The sequence below is a fragment of the Aquarana catesbeiana genome, linkage group LG01 (genome assembly GCF_042186555.1).
Source record: "Aquarana catesbeiana isolate 2022-GZ linkage group LG01, ASM4218655v1, whole genome shotgun sequence".
NCBI classification, from domain to species: Eukaryota; Metazoa; Chordata; class Amphibia; order Anura; family Ranidae; genus Aquarana; species Aquarana catesbeiana.
Genome location: NC_133324.1, coordinates 742,376,296 through 742,395,718, shown reverse-complemented (window position 1 = coordinate 742,395,718; position 19,423 = coordinate 742,376,296). Strand labels below are relative to the sequence as shown.

Below are 19,423 nucleotides of genomic sequence, written 5' to 3'. Positions count from 1 at the left end.
ACTACTGTATTTATAAGAAAATGGTGATCATGTACAAGCTGGACTCATGACCCAACAATAACAAATAACATGATATAGCCAGATGTGCTTGATCATTTGGCATCCAAGCCAAACTTCTGGACTGCGGGGGGTGGGGGGACACAAGTGGTCATATGGAAAAACACGCACACATATGCACACTAGATCTTCATGTTACCATCAAACAAATGTATTGGAAAATAGAACCTAAAAATCCAGCATAGTCCAGTTTATGGTCATTTACTGGCAGATGATGATCCAATGAGTTCATATACAAGAAGTAAAACGAAGTCTCTGCCAGGTTACTCATTCACTCACCTTTTGTAGCCAGCCTGATAACCATCATGTTTTTACTCAAAGAGGAATAGGAAGGTGAAAATTCTTTTTTAAGCACCATTGCTTCTATTCGCAGAGAATAACTAGGGGACAACAAAAAGAACAATAAAATCATACAATGCATGACGATCAAATAGTGGTTACAAAACAAGCACCGAAAAGCTAATTAGAAAGGAGGTGCACTAAACAGAGCAGTGATATGTTCAAAAAATATGAAGTTTAAGTAGTTTTTCTACGTGAGCAAATTCCTGTCATCCTGTGTGAGGTTAGTAATAAATCAATATGAGCCCATCCTTCTGTAATTGCATTGACTGAGTTATTTAGTTGTATGCAACTATGAGCTTTATTGAAATACTCTCTCTCTTTTCTGAATATGTAGATACCGCTGCTCTGATGGAAAGATAGAAAGCTATGGTTTCTTATACCAGCACATGCTCATAAATATATTCAGGGTAGTAGAACATTTGTATGTCTCTTCCGCCATAAGACTCCTTACCCTTTCTTCTATTCATGTTTTTTTCTGTGTTCACATGCATGGCAGTGTACCCAATTTAGTCAGAAACTATGAACCCATCAGCTGGTCTTTAAAATGTGAAGAACAGGCAAGACATACAAAGTCCATGCAGAAAGTGTTCTGGTCGGAATTTAAACAGGAGGACCCCAGTGCTGCAAGGCAGAAGTGTTGTCACTAAGCCACTGTGGTGCCCTTGTAATGCCAGCATGTAATATCAGTGTCTGAAGAAAGAAGACGATGGATGCACAGAAGTTGGCAGTTGTGATGGCGATTGTGTCAATGCTGCAGGAGGTCAATACCCACCCCTCACGCTGCAGTTTTTTGCAACCCTCATCAAAGTGTTAGGACTTCTGTCGTCATAATGTGCCCACCACTTTCCCATAGACTTGTGATAAATATCAGAAAACACCAGCAGCCTTTAGTACCATGGCTGGTGATGCCATTGCCAAGCAGCTCCTGACAACAGTTATCACTATTTATTTGCAGCTTTCCCAGCCAGTGCTAGCCTACCTAATTAACGATCAGATATCAGAATTTACATTTTCTTATCTGCCCACTCTGATGTCATGGAATACAGACATCAGAGAAGCCAAAGAAGGGGGATGATTGTGACAAGTCCTAATGGTCCGGCAATTTAGGAACAGATGGGCAGATCTCTCAGCACCTGTTGCAAGCACCCTGCAACTGCATGCAATTGTGGTGCACTAGTGCGGGGTTCAAGGGGTTGAAGAACGCAGTGAGGTGGTGATACAACTCCTCCTTGCTGCCTGTCAAATGTTCTCTGAACAATTGGCATTCAGATTGCCAACCAAAACAAGTGGAACAAGCCCTAAAAAGGTTTCCCTTTGGATCCTGTCCCAAAGGCCCAAAAGAAACCCTTGACAGGGGTCACTGGAACAAATGCAGAAACTTCCTAAACACACACCTAAAAACGTGGCAGAGGCTTTTCCTTCCCCATTCCAAGCAAAATAAAATAATAATTGGCAGGACACTAATAGTTCAGATGTATTTTTAAAAAGAAGCAGAGTATACAAAAAAAAAAAAAAAAAAAAGTTTTGAGAGGCAGATTTTATTCTTTGCAAACTTACTTTGGCACTTGAATCAACATGTACATAAAGGAATCTGCCAGAGACAGCTTTGTTATTTCTCCAGTAAATGTTTTTAACTTCTTTACCTGGAAATAGATGATAAAAAAAAATATTATTTCACCAAAAAATTATACTACCCATGTATTTATTGACAAGTACATATTTCCCTGCATACACATGAATGATGCGGCGCAGAATTATCTGACAATACAAACATAAGTGTGAATGATGTCCAGACATTAAAGCCATCAGCCCAATGATATACCAGATGGTTTATTTTATAAAACTGAAAGAGAATACTAACATTGTTCATACTATGAAAGAACGCTCCCAAACTCTACCGTACACTAATCCGATAATAGCTTTTCAAAATTCCCCCTTTCCACCAAACTTTGAAAAGATTTTATTTATACTTTTTAAACAACAGCCTTGTAAGGTTATTTGTAATCTCCATTGTAGCCATCGCTGCATGTTAAAACAAGATAAATTATACAAGCTGCAACTATATATAATTGTACATAATCCCTCCCATAGTATGGAGATCACAATGGATCTCAATAATGGGATTTCTTTCTCAGTCTATTATTATAGAATTATCCATATAGATACATGTCATATTTGTCTTGCAAACTATCTGACAAATGTATGAACAAATTTGATCTACTGCACGCAATATGCCAAAGAAAAAAAAAACAGAAAAGAAGAAGAAAGGAACGGAAATTCAAACACAAACGTGCTTTTATGTAACAAAAAATACTAATATAAAAAAAAAAAAAAAAAAAAAAAAAAGAAAAAGAAAAAAAACCAAACAAACAAACAATCACACACCTCAGTATGAAAGGTCAAGTCAGGGACCTAGGGACCATGCATGGCGTGCAGTATGAAATATGAGCTCCTTATCTACCATCTCTAAATGTTTGCTTAGGAGGTTATTTACAACACTTTGATTTCTTTTTTTCCCTTTTAAACCAGTCCTGCATTGATTTTACAGGCACAATGTTCCAAAAAAGGAATTAAATGATTTGTAGCAAAAGATTTAAAGTTATTTGCCAAAGGTCACTTTATCATAAAAACAGAAGTACAAAACAGAGGATAATAAAATATAAATTAAAATTGGTCAAATGAATAAATTAAAGCATTGCATTCATAACCAACCAAGGCCTCTGTCGCTCAAGTGACAGGTCCTCTCTTACCATAGAAAAGACAAAGATCTGCAATTTTATACAGATATTTTTATGGTTCCAAAAATGCTTATTTCTTAAAGAACTCTGTAAGGTTTATTTTATACATTCAATGTTTAAAGACCAAGTTCACATTTAAAAGAAAATAAATGCATACATTTTTGCAGAAAAAAAAAAAAAGTGCATTTATTATTTTTCTTTCAGAAGCCTGCAAAGCATTGCACCCAAGATTACTGGATTGCAGGTGCAATGTCAGTCTCCTGCACACTCTACCTCCAAATTTTCTGCTCATACCTCTTTACGGGCTTTCAGTTAGAAAGCTGGAAGAAGAGTGAATAGACTACGAGGGTGCTGATCAGCACAACCGCATAGATTTTAAATGTGAAAAAGGTGAACTTGGCCTATAGGAGTGTGGGTTTTTTTTGGGAGTTCCCACTGTTTTTTTTTTTTGTTTTTTTTTTTTAATTTTAATAGCCATATATCTTTTGTTGATAATGGATATTTTTAAAAGCACTCACGATTGTGTTAAAAATCGTTGCTTGATTGCCGATTTTAAAGAGGAATATATCTTCTATTCCTGATTTGTAGAGGTTTCCATAGTGCTTGTGGGCATGTGAAGCCCACAAACACTATCTTCCGGGCTCTGGTGCAGCTGAGCTACCAGCATGCACTGCACACTTCTGACGTTGCCATCACAACGGGCGGCTTCGTCGGAAGTGCCCGCCCCCATTGTGATGGCAACGAAGACCTCGGCACTCACCCAGTGACTCCTGGGAAATGACGACAGACATCTCCCAGGAGCACTAGCGAGCACGGGCGCAGAGGGAAAATGACGTCAGGCGCCTTGGAGAGGAAGAGGCAGATTAGAAGGGACGCCCTAGCAACAGACCTGAAGAGGTGAGTAAAAAAATTTTTTTTATTTCCAAAAGATGTTCTAGGTATTGAATGGAGTTGAATAATGTAAAAAAAAAATTCTGGAGTGGAACTCCGCTTTAAGTTAAGTGCATCCAAACCCAAAAACAAGCATTTAAAAAGCGGAGTTCCAGCCTGGCTGAAAACAAAATAAAAGTCAGCCGCTACAAACACTACAGCTGCTGACTTTTAACATTAGGACACTTGCCTGTCCAGGGAGCCTGCGATATTGGCACCCGAAGCCGACCCGTCCAATGGGCTACGGATGCAGGTGCCGGTATCCTTACTAAAGGCAAGCAGGCATGTAGGCATGTGCGAGTCGCACAGCACTTTCTGAATGGTCCTGTCTTCTGAGACACACAGGTCCCAGAAGGTGATGGGGGGGCGCACAAGAAAACCCTCTGAGAAATAGTTCTTCTGCTGCAGTGACAGATGGGATTTGTACTTTATTCATTTACAGATCTCTGTGAAAAAATGATGTTGTGGTTTCAAAAGCGACAGGAGGTTTCTGAAAGGGCAACTATATAAACCCAGGAACCCACTCTTAAAGCGGTATTAAATCCAAAATCAAAACAAGTAATATATTGCAACTAAACATTCTTTGAAAGTCCTGGCTGCATTCATTTTGCTTTTTCAAGCGAACAACATTTTTAGCAAGCGCGGAAAAATCCTGCAAAAAATACTGAGTCCTTGGTACTTATTTGCGAAAGTAACTGAAATCACATGTAATATAGATGGAGAAGAAGACATCCAAATCTGGAGAGCAGCCTAGTGACACCCAGGGCTCTTCCATATATACATTGGAACATGTGTGGGTTGTCACCCTAGGAAAGGAAGTAAACTATTCCCAAGATTACCATGCAAAAATAAAATGAAAAAAGCCAGTCTAAGGATCGGTAAACTGCAAATATATATTTTGGTCTTTGGGATTAGATGAAGATTAATGTTGAGAAATATTATTCTACATTATACAGTTCTTATAGTTAGCTTGTTATTTTAGTACATTGCTTTCAGCTTAGAGAATAGAAGAGGCGATGGGATCAAAACACATAAGTGCCGTAGACAAAACATTTTCTTTCAACTATTAAACTTACGTAAAAGGTCAGACAGCCCTGAAGAATCATCTCCAACAACTCCTAATGCAAGTCCTAGGATATTTATAACTTATTCTAAGTAAAGCTATAGAAGTGAAGGATGGGATGTTCTCATAGATTACAAAGGTTCTTATTAAGCACTTGCTCAATTGCCCTACTTTACATATGCTGGCTCATTAGACTGGGGAGGATGAACAGAGTCTGATGAAACCTGAACATTATAGCAGACAAACCTTTAGGATAATGCTGCAGCCCGAGTGTGTAGCAAAATAGTGCAATTAATAGGCCTATAGAACACTATACAGGAGGCTGCATCACAGCCTTCATTCCATTAAGTGTTACTGTACATATTATCTTTTTCTTACCTAGAAGATCTGAGCAACTTGGAAATTTATGCCAATATGAAATATACAAACGTCACAAGAGATTCTGTATCTATTAAAATGGCTATATCTATCAAGGTGGACACCATTCATTCTCCTGAGTCTTCTATAGCAGCTATAGCCAGGGCTCGTTTTCACAAATATGCGCAGTTACTCCCCCCTTCTGAGCCACCCCTTGTCTCTGCCCCCTACCCACCTCCAAGCACAATTCCTGAGTTCCCCCTCTACCTACCTCCCAGTACCGCCCCTTTTAGGGAAAACAAAATAAAGTAGCTTTTTTGGTGCCAAGCCATTTGTATGGAATTTGCTAATGATAACAAGAAAAGAAGTGTAGCACCCTGATGGTTAGGCAGGGTTGCTAGTAAATTTACCTGCCAGGTATAGTTGCCTTGGCCAATTGATAGGAGGTCAATTGATTCCACCCCAATTCTGGAATTGCTGCACTTCTCTCTTCTGTCACTAGATGGCTGGGTATCTGGTGACATTAGATAAGACAAGGGCATTGCAAGGACAGGTTAGGAATAGATGGGGTATCTCAACCAATGAGCAGGGATCTTCTTGGGTCCCTTGGCCTGTTGGGAGAGCCTATTTATTTGGGTGAGGTCAGGTGATCTGGGTTTTCTGTGCCACCTGGATGGCTGCCTGGGTGGACGTGTGTTGTATCACCCCGGGCTGCTAGGCCAGAAACCTAAGGCCTGTCCTGGGAACATCTGGCTGCAAGGCTGTCTGAGGGCCTATCCAGAAGCAGGAAAAGCAGCGCAGGATTGGGACTGCGGCTTCCAGTCCAACCAAGTGATGGTTCTGCCGACCGTAGAACCTGTCGTGGTCGGAGGTAGAGGGAAACTGTCACCACAAAGCGACCAACCACCTTATTACCAGGGACCACAGTAAGTAGCTGAAGTACCAAAGCAGTATCCTCGTCAACCGGGGGAGGTGAAGAATTGGAAAACTTCAGCAGGTGTCAAGCCAGGGACCCAGCCAGCGGAGGTGACGCTTTGCAGAGCAGCCTTGTGTGTTCATAATGCAGTAATTCGGCATTGGACATCACACAACTATGAAATGTGAATTGATATTCATAAACAGGATGTATTTTCTAGTAATTGCCTTTATGTTTAATACAGAAATAGACCTTGTTCACACAGGTTTACTACAGAGTATACCTGTGCAAGGACAGTGTTTCCTGTCTGCATTCAGGCCCCCGCATCCGCACTAACAAAGCTGTCAAACTGAGAGTAGTGGCTGTGATATGAATGGGACTGCCTGCATGGGCATGTATGGTTCACTGTAGTATGATGACCATGTAAAGGAGGCCTTAGCATCAATCATCCTCCTGAGAAAGCAAACTACGTTTGCAAAACGTGTAGAGGAATAAGGATCCCTAGTCTACTATAACAATTGTTATAGACAATGTAAAGGTGAACATTGGATATAGCAAGTTGACCTGAGTCACATTACGGTGATATCTCAATTGTCAATGAATGTTGGCTAGGGATTTCTATGTGATAGAGGCATAATGACTGTATTTATAAGTGTGATCGTTTAAATGCTATTGATAAAAGTATGTATTTTATAACCATGTAGGAAGTAATCTCTGGGCACTCTAAAAATCAGTCTATGCTCTTTTTGATATCTATAAAGTCATATGAGATGCTATGTTTCAGAGTCCACAAGCTTTGGATTTGCAAGATCTACACTATTATACACTTTATGCCCCGCTTTCAAAAAATCTGGTACATTCGTTCATTGAATATGTCACTTCACACTGTTTGCTGTATCTGGACCTCACTGGAGAAGAGGTAAAACCCAAGTCCCCAGATCTAGAATAGAAGATAAACACAGAGCGACAATAGTACAAAATATCACAGGCATTCTTATGGCTTTATACCTGTAAAAATAGCATTGTGTCTCGTTAACAGACACTGTATTATATTTATGAATTTTATTACTTTGCTGTGACTGTCATCTGAATTATCTAGTTGGAGACAGGAAGGGTGTTGAGCAGCAAGTGGAAACACTAACACTGGAATTTGGTGACCTAACAGGATTTGCCTTTTCCAGCTTAGAATATTGATTACAGGTTATTTGACGCTCGGACAAAGTAAATGAGCACATAACAAAAAGGGACACACAGATAACCTTGGAAAAAAAGTGAAAAGAGCTAGACGATTTGGCTCCAAAACGTTTTGGTAATTGAAACTTTACAGCAAGGTGTCAGTGTTTCAAAATGCTCTTGTGCTGGTTTAAGGTCTGTATAATACAGGTCTTCTACAGAAGAGCTCTGTAACTGTACATACAAGTCACAAGTACATTGAATAAAAAAGGCACACAGCACAGGGCTCACCTATCAATGAAACACAATTACGTCAGTAATGAGATCAGAGGCTTTATCACTAACACCTTCACTGCCAAGAACAACAACCTTACTGCAAAGTCATTGCACAACTAAAGCACTAATGTAGAATGTCACCACATATCTGATCTCAAGGGACAGAGGAAAAATCATCAATGCACTATTATCCATTAAATCAGGGGTCTCCAAACTTGTTAGTACAAGAGCCACATTGTACGATTTACCAATATTCACAGGCCAAGAAAAATCTGTTTTATAAATGAATAAGTCCCTCTTTACATCAGAGTCCCCCCTTTACCTCAGGGTCCCCTTTAGAGTGCTCCCCTAACAGAGCCCGCAGGGTCTTGAACACAGTGCTCCTTACCACTGTAGGGCTCTAAGAGCATGGTGGGAGTTGTAAGGTAGAGTAGGTCTGGATGAAGGACCTTCCTAGTGGTACTAGCAACCAGTAAATCGGGATGATGACACAACAAGAGGGAACCTCTACTGGAGACTGGGGGTGGTGGCAGAGACCATAGGCTGCCTCTGCTGAACTGAATGCTCAACCTTTGCACATTGAGGATAAGCCACTGACCCTAGCTACGGGCCGGATGTGGCCCTTGGATCATAGTTTGGAGACCCTGCATTAAATTTAAAAAAATCTATTAGACAATTATCTGTCAATAACTCCACTCTGTTTCTACTAGGATTTTTCTTCTTTTCGTATACTTTTTGCAGCATATACAGTACTACACTCTAAGCATCTGTAAGATGTCCAGAACAGGAGTCGGGATTATGCAACTCCAGCTCACACATACAAGAGTTCAATCCATTAGTGGCCACCCAATGGTCAAAGCCAGTGTCAGTGGTGAAGAAGAGTATGGAGCAATCAGTGCTGGAGGAGGGCAAATTAAGGAGGTAAGTCTGCCATAATGTGCAGGTATGCATACAAGAATACTACTATGTGGAATAATGCATAATGTACATTATATAGAATAGTTTACCTCTTCTGGCTCTGGAGACAGCTTAAGAAGGTCTTGTAGTGCCTCACTGTCATATAAATCGCACTGTCCCGTCCGAATATCATCTATGATACGATCAGCGGACCTGTCAGCAGAAGCATCGAGAACACAATTCAGTAGAAAATACTTTTTATTTAAAATTGAAATACTTTTTTTTTAACTTTTGGATAGAGTGGTAAGAGGTCAGAACCCCAGTTAAGTTGTTTTGTCAGACTGCGTGCCCACTAGGTAGATGCACCCTCTCTAATTGTCCTGGTGACCATTGTCACCTGGAATGAAAGTGAAGGAAAAGCCATAAATTTTAATAGGTAACCAAAACAGGAAATGAGCAGAAATCAATGGAGACATTTAATCCAGTGACAACTGCCCAAGTAGTGATTTTCCTTACCCTAGGGTGATTTCCTCTCACTTCCTGTCTACAGGACAGGAAAGGAAGCACAATCTCCTCAATTAGGACAGAAATGTAATTAAAAAAATAAAACAAAGTATGCATATGTCATGCTTGGGACCACTGTGGAAAGTGACAATCACTGTAGTAGGCGGTGCTACTACTGTGATCTCCACACTCTTCTGGGTCCTGTTCTGAGCATCTTTTCACTTCTGCATAGCGACCACAGAAACCCACTTGCCCTGAACTGCTGCCATTTACAGAAAGCCTTGTATTTTAAAACAAGGCATCCTTTGATTGGACGAGGTGGAGAGGAGGTGCAGTGAAGTCCCAATCTCCAGCTCGCCCAATCAGAGAATGTGTTATGTTCATTTAAAAAATAGCCTGTCTGTGGCCTTGGAGGGAGATGGTCACCACTGGAGTGAAAGATAAATCGCATAACAGGAATAGATAGGTTTAGTGCCCATTGGAGGGGTAGCTCCCTAGTTAGGGAATTGTCCAGGCTTGAAATGGCCTGGATACATAAGGCACGCAGCTATACCCCATATGGTCTCAATGTGGACATAGATGTTAATTCTTTTATTGATAACAGCTAGAATGTTTTAATATTCACCTCATTCTGAGCTCCTGGAAGACCCCGTGATATCTGTTCAGCTTATTCGGGAGATTGGAATATAACAAATATTTATTTTTATTTTTAAATTTAAAAAAAAAAAAACTTTAACATATAAGCATTTGTAATGCCAATACATTTAACATTGGGGAACTAAGGGGCACACAGTCTAGTGACCTTTATGACACTTCTGTCTACCCTTAATAAATATCAATATCTCTCCAGCTTCCATTATAATAATTTTCATCTCCTCACCTTGGTGAAATTTTATATAGTGGATTAGAGCATATAGTTCCCACTCCTAAGCACCACACCATTACCTGTCTGACTGTCAGTTAAGATAGGTGAGGCCCAGTAATGAAGGATAACAAATGAGTCACTTGTCCACTGTATAGAACAATCATCTATTTCTATACCCTCGCCAGAAGGTATGAGTGTTGGGACCATTGTTGGTGGACAAGCATTATTTATCCAGTGAGTGCATTGGTTTTGAATTGCACCAAAAGGCTTAATTTTATTCTTAGATTTATCTGCTATAATTTATTTTAAGTATTGGATGGATAGTGTCATTTTTCCAGTCAAAGTAAGTAAAGTTGGTGCCATCCGTCAATCTTGTTATTCATAATTATATCATTTTAATTTTCCACATTGATCAACCTGTTAAATTTCATTATTTTACAGTCCTGGTCGGAGTTAGAGCCAGGTAACAGATCATCAGCCTTTTTTTGATCATCATAGGGCACATGCCCTCTTTTAAAATGGCGGATCTGACTGAGGGACACCAGGAGCTCAGAACTGGGCGTTCCATGTATCGTGCAGCGCATTTATGGCGGTGAGTCAGCACGCCGCCCGTGCCCCTGGAAGACGTCATCTGTGACGAAACGGCGTAGGGAGGAGCAGCGTGCTGACGTCACCACATACCGCGCTAGACCCGGACGCTACGGGCAGCATACGAGAGCCGGCCGGCTCGTGGTTCTGTTTTTAATCCATCGCTCGAATTTTTGCTGCATAATTGTAAGTGCATCATTATTTTATTCCAATAAACTTTTAAAAACGTATTACGCTATGGAAGCTTTATGTCATTTCACGGTTTATGAACACATACTCGCCATACGAGATGACATCTTATGCTGAGATTGAATCTGGTTCAGCTCTGCATAGAAACCAATCCACTTCCAGTATTTTTTTTTTGTCAAAGCCTAATTGAACAAGCTGAAGTTAGAAGCTGATTGGCTGCCATGCAGAGCTGCACCAGATTTTGCACTCTGTGGTTTTAGTAAATCATCCCCTTTATATGTATATAATTTATAACTCACTTTTTAAACTGCTTTAGAAATATTCCAATATTCATGCTTCTTTTTGAATCCAAAAGAGAAACCTGTAAATGAAATAAAACATTTAAAATGTACAGCAAGTGAAAAACCACCACAACCATAAGAGAGAAAGAAAATTTGTAGTATAACTATCACTCAGACAGAAATCTGATATTATAAATGGGAAGTAGAATCTATGACAGGTACAATAATTACATTTGTCATCCTGTAAGCGGATACAGGTACTAAACCAGAATTCTTCTAAAAGTGAACCATCACTACAAAGAGAAGTCTTAATCACAGGTCAGGTGCTTATCCAGGATAATAGAAGCAGAAAAGCTACGTTTAGGCTGTAGGTAGTGCCTATAGAGGATTCTGTCTATATCCCCGATATGCCTACAGACAGACATAGTCACAGCTCTGAGAAAGTGATGATGTACATAATTAGAACGGGGTTTGTTTTCAAAGTGATCAAATCGCAGCACATCAAAAAAGCAGCTATCGGTCATTTCAGCCGTCACGTCATTGTAAATTGCACCCTTCCCATATTATCTACTTCCTGCAGTGTCATCGCTTTCCAGTGTGTAGACTAAGAAGAGCCCACTGAAAACATGACCTTATCTAATGTAGTGGACAGCAAGTCTGTAGCTGTAATATATATGTACAGTGCACAGGAAGCACCATATAATGAAGGTCATAGTTAGCAAGAAAGCCAAATGCAAAAAAGAGGTTTCTGAAATGATTTCAGTACTAGTACACATCTGAAATCCGCTGTGATGATATGTGGAGTAGGATGGTATCTGACCAAATGTTCTTTTTTTAATTATTCAATTTATTGTCAAAAGTATTGGGATACCTGCCTTTACACGCACATGAACTTTAATGGCGTCTTAGTCCGTAGGGTTCAATATAAAGTTGGCCCACCAAATGCAGCTATAAACAGGTTCAACTCTTCTGGGAAGGCTGTCCACAGGTTTAGGAGTGTCTATGGGAATGTTTGACCATTCTTCCAGAAGCGCATTTGCGAGGTCAGGCACTGATATAGACAAGAAAGCCTGGCTCACAGTCTCCATTCTAATTCATTCCAAAGGTGTTTTATCAGGTTGAGGTCAGGACTCAGGCCTGTCAAGTTCCTCCCCCCCAACGCGCTCCTCCATGTCTTTATGGACCTTGCTTTGTGCACTGGTGTGCAGTCATGTTGGAACAGGAAGGTGCCACCCCCAAACTGTCCCCACAAAGTGTGGACCATGAAATTGTCTTGGTATGCTGACATCTTAAGAGTTCCCTTCACTGGAACTAAGGGGCCAAGCCCAACCCCTGAAAAACAACCCCACACCATAATCCCCCTCCACCAAATAAATTGGTATGGCAAGAATATGTATTTTCTATGGATTTCCAGCTCCATCTTGTTCCCATAATGCAGCATTTTCTTGATTCACTCTTTATGAATGAAAAATATTCAACCTGGATAGAAAATAGCCTAGTAACAATGGATTTTGCTCACACTGGCACAGAACGAACATATACAGGAAGTCCCCGAGTTATGAACATCCCACTTGCGAACGACTCCTACTTACGAACGGGACGGTGGGCACATTTGACGGAACCTTTTCGACGGCGGGCACATGCGACAGAACATCTGAAAAATGACATATCTGCCGTTCTGCCCATGCTGTTCCAACTTACGAACAAATTCATCTTAACAAATCTACAGTCCCTAGCCCGTTCGTAACTCGGGCACTGCCTGTATGCAGTTTTCTAGGACAAAAAGAAACAGGTCTTTCAAGCAAGTACATACTCCAAGATGTACAGAAGTAGCTATGATACCACAAATCCTCTACTTCAGCGATTCTCAACCCCGTTCTCAAGTACCCACAACAGGCCAAGTTTTGGGAATTTCTCTTGGATAAAAATAGCTGTCCAAAATACAAAGCCATTGACTCAGATTTAAAGCACCTGTGCAAGATAAAGGAAAACCTGCGAACATGGCTTGTTGGGGGTACTTGAGAACAGGTTTGAGAACCACTGCACTACTTGATGCCACATTGTCAGAGATGCAGGTTTTTCCGAAATGCCATGCATACGATGTGCAATGTGCATGGCAATAACATTTACCACGAGTCTATAAACATTATAAAGATCACTGGCTCAAACAACTAGATATCAACTTCTACTACATCTTAAGAATGTTAGGATGGTTTCTTATTGGTTGCTATGGGTCACTATTGATTGTCATGCACTGATCTTTTCACATTAAGGAAAAACAGAATGAAGCCAACAATCTAAAGCCTATTGAATAAGGAGTGCACCTTCCATGTTTTAAGTATTTAGCGCTAAAGCCAACAATTTAATAAAACACAAATGTATTCAAAGTAAATAATAATTCTGAATAACTTTCAGTTATGTTTTAGAGATAGCTCTGGGCAAACTAACACTCCATCATCAAGTCACATGGCACTGAGGGATGCCAATGATAACACCATAAACAGTAAATAAACATAAAGGAGGACAGCCATGTCCTGAAACCAGGTTCTAAAATGCAAACGCCTACCTAGGGAGAGGTACACCATGTACAGCAAGTCTCCAGCCTACCGTATACACATTATTAGAAAGTGAACATCATTGCCCAGAATCTGTGTTAGGCAATAAAATCCAGCTATTAGCACAGCAATAGCAGGATAAGATGAACACAAAGAAAGAATTACATTGTGTATCAAATTGTGTTTGTATGTTGAGATAATCCGGTGAACGCAGTGACTTTTCCCAGAGACCGTACTCAATAAACCTTTAAGTAATAGTAGATGATCTGCGTGAAAATTTTATTGTTCAATGCAAACAAACATACTGCTAGAAGTGGCTCTCTAAAGTCATTTACAATAGTTCTGTAAACATTACCTACTATTTTCCGGAGCGGAACTCGGTATGCCCCCGCTGTAGAGTGCAGCAGGGTACTTACTTACATAAGTTCTCGATATTACCATATTGGGAGGCGGTGTATGCCGAAATTAATACTAGAACACAACTTGCCTTAATACCCACCCCCTCCCTTGCTCTACTAGGAATCCATGATGACGACGACCAGCGTCCTCACCATTTGAAGCTGCTTATATCGCACCTCCTGTACTATGCCAAAAAGGAAATACTGCTGAAATGGCTACCTCCTCTTAGACCAGAGGTGGCGGCATGGGAGGCGATGGTCAACGCAGCCCTGCCTCTATACAAAATGACTTACTCTAATAGGGGTTGCCATTGGAAGTTTGAGAAGGTCTGGGCTCCTTGGACTTTGACCTGAGCACATATTATATATTATATATAATTAAGGGTAGAGGGTCATCTGACCTCAACAGAATTGATGTCTCAAATATTCTTGTTATACTATGTGCTGTGCCATACACTTAGAAATCGCTAATCCTGTTAGGTTGTGAACATTGGTGGACTATATACACTTTTACAGTTCAAATTCAGTGTAATACTTACTGCATATGGCAAGAAGATACTCTAACATGTCGATCTATGTACATCTGTAATCTGTATTTTGCCTTCTTACTTTTTTCTCAATAAAGCACCACTGTTTTTTTTTAAACAAACACATTACCTACTATATGCTCATTTGAGAAGGCTTGTGACTTAATTCAATGTATATTCTGTGTTTTCCTGGAATTTTCTAAAAAGTTAAACCTGCTTAAAAGAAGAATTTTCCTTGTCAAAAGAAGTTTATTGAGTATACAATGTTATAAAGATACATAAAGTAAGTTTACAAGGATCTATAAAGTAAGCTCATTGTTTTACAGTAGGGTTTATATAGGTAAATATCATGAAATTTCAAATATTAAACATTGGGTTCACGTAGACCTAAATTAAAGATATATATCATTTCCTTAGTTACTTTTGTAGGTATTTAAATGATTTATACCTACTATACATATTGTTTACAAGTAGAGTGTATATAGGTCAAATCAATTCTGATAATGAGCTTTAATCGTAAGGTGGAGAAAAGGAAAGAGAAAGAAGAAAAAGGGTTGAAAGGTAGAGGTATGGTCCACAAGGTTGTCCCGCTCGTCAGTTTATTATTCTTTTTAGTTCTCTTTGAAGCCTTAGAATGGGTGTCTCTGTAAGTCATTTAATCTGTTACCATGGCAACAGGACAGAGTCATTGAAGTTTGACAGGAACTGTTGTTTTATCCAAGGATGCCAAAGTTTTTCAAATTTTGGAATTTGATTTTGATCGATGGCTACCATCTTAGCATGGGACATTGTATTATTCATTCTGTGAATTGTTTCTGCTAGTACCAACGTAGGAGATTTCCATGCCTTGGCCACTGTTTGTTTTGCAGCCGTTATTAGTTGGATCATAAGTTTGAATTGAGAGAGTGTTAACCATTCCGGTTTTAGATTAAGTAAAGTTAAATATGGATCTGGTTGTATTATTTTTTTAAATATTTTAGATGCAATCACGAAGACTTCCTTCCAGAAGGTTTGGATTACTGGGCACGTCCACCATATGTGTAAATATGTGCCTATTTCTGGGCATCCTCGAAAACAAAGAGCTGAGGTATTAGGTGAATATTTTGCCACTCTAGCGGGTACAAGGTACCAGCGAGTTAGGACTTTATAATTTGTCTCCAGTGCTAAGATGTTGGGTGAAGATGACTTAGATGTGAGCCATATGTTAGACCAGTCCGTGTCTTCTAAAGTTCGTCCCAGGTCCTCCTCCCACCGCTGAACGTAAGAGGGTCTATTAAGATTTGCTATTCCATATAATTGATTATAAAGTGATGAAATTGTACCTTTAGCAAATGGATCTTTTGTACAGATTGATTCAAAAATTGATAATTGGGATAATGGTGTATCCCCCTTTAGGAAAGGTGTATAGAAATTTTTGATTTGGAGATATCTAAATATCTCAGAGTTTGGTAGATCATATTTTTCTCTAAGCGATGGGAATGAAAGGAATGATTTAGATGCTATGAAGTCATTTAGTGTCTGAATGCCTGATGTTGTCCAAGCTTTAAAAGAATTTGGGTAGATCCATGCCGGATAAAAGGCCGGATTTCTGATAAAAAAAAGAAGAATTTTCAAACCATTTTAAACTTTTCTTTTTGTTATAATCTTAGGGAACCAAGTGCTTGTCTATTCTTTGCCAAGATACATGATCTGACAATTTGCCCCCATTTTCCGACCACACTGCTAGAAAGGAGAAGGATTTGTGAGTGACTATTTTGATCTCTGACAGCAGGGGCCGCCCTAGAGTCCGGCACCACCATTCACAACAGATCACAGCCTGTGACACTATGTCCATTTGTCACTGCCTGAATATACACAGCCCCAGCAAATGGATCACACACCACTGCAGCACTAATAGGTCTTTTACTACAATGAATGAACAGGGAGCACGGCGGGGCTTAGTCATACAAGACGCCAAGAGCCCTGACTGGTTCATTCATCATAGTACAGAAGAACGAAGATTACTATCATGAACAAACAATTAGGCTTATGTGTGACAGAGCTGCTGATGCCCTATAAGTTACTAGCAGTCGATGGCTCTATCACACAGCCCTGCAGAAGTGATTTAGTAAAAGTAAACTCAGCTTAGAGGGCAGGGGACCAGTGCTGGCTGTACCTCTCCCCACAGGAATGCCCATAAATTGGGCTTGAGAATAGGGTGCAGTTAAAGCCAGCAAAAAGGAACTTTTAATTTGTAACATGGCCGCAGATTAGAACAGAAGTGTCAATTGCACTTGGTTACAGGGGCAATTTAACCACTTAAGGACCGGGCCTATTTTTCAGATGTTTACAAGTTAAAATCATTTTTTTTTGCTAGAAAATTACTTAGAACCCCCAAACATATTTTTTTCTAACACCCTAAAGAATAAAATGGTGGTCATTGAAATACTTTGTCACACCGTATTTGCGAAGTGGTCTTACAAGCGCACTTTTTTTGGGAAAAAATACACTTTAATTAAAAAATAAAAACAGTTAGCCCAATTTTTTTTTAATACTTTGAAAGATAATGTTACGCCGAGGAAATTGATACCAAACATGTCACGCTTCAAAACTGCGCCTGCTTGTGGAATGGCGACAAACTTTTACCCTTAAAAATCTCCAAGTAATTTTCTAGTAAAAAATATTGATTTTAACTTAAGAAACAAGTGTCAGAAATAGATTTAGACTTTAAGTGGTTAAACTTCTTGCATTTACACGTTGTTAAAAAACTTGGCAGACCGCCTGTATATTTCCTTTACACAGAAGTTTATCACTTTGATCTAAGAAAGAAGAGTTGGTTACAATGTTTCATGTTAAAAACTTGGCAGACTGCCCAGATGTTTTCTTTTGACAGCTGAGTGAGCAGATAAGCCCGGTTCACACAGGGGCAGCCCGACTTTGTAAGCGACCTGCACACGACTTCAGCGCCGGCTTGCAAAAGTTTCAAAGTCAGAGCGACTTGAGTCGTTCCTATTAGAACGGTTCCATAGTACAGAACAGTACGCAACTTTTCAGGCTGCCAAGTCGTCTGACAAGTCACCCTTGTGTGAACTGGGGCTAAGTCTCTCCACTTGTTATATGAAAGAATGGGCAAACTCTGCAATGGAGATCGTCAGGGGGGTTGAATCGAGATCACGATTTTTTTAATGATTAATTGTGCAGCTCTACTTTTAGAGCATTGGGTGGAAGCGACGTTTGACTTTGCTTCCACCAGTCAAAGCTATGGGGCCAAGTGGGGGCCCATCTTCCCCTTACTTGGCAGCCAGCCAAACAGGAGAGAGGACCCAATCGTCTTTGCCGCTACTGGTCCTACTCCTGAAGCAAAAGAGAGTCTATGGTTGAATACAAAAACTTCCTGTGTCTAAGGCAGAGAGGTGGGCAGATGACATTCACAATCTCCACCCCCAGCCAATCGGAGGAGGCTTTGTATTCATTCATAGAATACAAAGCTTCCAGTGAATGGCTGAGCAACGCCATCAAGGATGAACAGTTGACGACACTAGCAATGGAGCAAAATTCTGTTAAAAGGAAAAGTATGGCCAAAGCTTTGCACGCCTGTGACCCAGATTCAGCCGACAGCAGGCTTTAGCCCCTGTTGGCTGACATCACAGAGCTGGTCCAGGTTCTGCAGGGAGACCAACAATAATGTTGGGACCCACCCACATGCCTGACTGGCAGCTGGCTCAGCCTCTTAGTGCACTGCTGAAAGCCTAAGCCAGCCACTCCCACACCCTGCACAACCTAGCACTCCATTGAGCACTTTGCTTTACCAAGTCCCCTAGACCTAAATAAGCAGTTAGTTGTTGCAGAAGAGAAGAAGATAATTAGGTTTCCTGGAGTTCCATCCATAAGAAGAGGATTCATCGTCTCCATCAGCACTGGAGAAAGTCACCACACACACACACACAGCTGCAGTTTGTGACGTGTCAACGATTGCTTTTTGCAGAATTGTAGGTTCACTTTAAACATAAAACCATTGAGGCAGCAGTACCTTGGGAAAAGATTTTATCGGAGGACACACAACATTGTACTTCTATCCATAGCTCCTGTTTAAAAGCTTATCAGGTCTTCAACCCCAAGAAATAGGATTTCTGTCTAGCCAGACATTATGGTTTATGGGGTCCTAATAAATCCAACAGTCATACATGTAGAACGGGGGTCAGTGACCTGTAGATTGCGATCTGAACAGGTGACAGAGTGCAGTCCCCGATATTCCAGAACATACAAAACAGAGTGCAATGCAGAGGGATTAGTAAAGTTGGATCTGTAGTAGGGAGCAAGAGCCGCATAAGCCAATCCCTCCTCTGTAGTGCTGGCTCCTGTCTCATGCGGAGTGATACCAACTGCACTCCACCTCTTATCCCTACTAGCGGTCTCCAGAGTGGTGCCAGCAGCAGGAAAGAAGAGATCTTCAGGTCAGTGTGAAGCAATACAATAAAAATTACAGTAAAACCTTGGTTTAGAAGTAACTTGGTTTGAGAGCATTTTTGGACAAACCAAAGGCAAGCAAGCTTTTTAAATTAATTTTGACTTGATATATAAGCGAGGTCTTAATATACAAGTAGAGTCATGTCACAACTGAGTATAAAAGAGAAGAGAAGCCTCCAAGTGTAGCAATATGGTTACATTTAATGAAGGTACAACATTTAGCAAGTCACATGGTTGATTAAAACAGGCATCCGGGTAAAGCGGTCCACATAGACCATCCTCCGGACCACCATCGAAGTCACCTCTTCCACAAGCGCTTCA

The 19,423-nt window shown here is 40.3% G+C and overlaps 1 protein-coding gene across 1 annotated transcript in view; it reads right to left on the bottom strand.

Annotated features, from left to right (window-relative positions):
• Positions 1-19,423, bottom strand: part of FHDC1 (FH2 domain containing 1) — a 74,951-nt gene that overhangs the window by 23,907 nt on the left and 31,621 nt on the right. Inside the window, exons 3-6 of the mRNA XM_073605247.1 lie at positions 11,195-11,256; positions 8,860-8,962; positions 1,957-2,042; positions 337-437 (exon numbers count right to left, since the gene is read on the bottom strand). Coding sequence (XP_073461348.1) covers positions 337-437; positions 1,957-2,042; positions 8,860-8,962; positions 11,195-11,256 — 352 coding nt within the window. The remainder of the gene's footprint in view (positions 1-336; positions 438-1,956; positions 2,043-8,859; positions 8,963-11,194; positions 11,257-19,423) is intronic.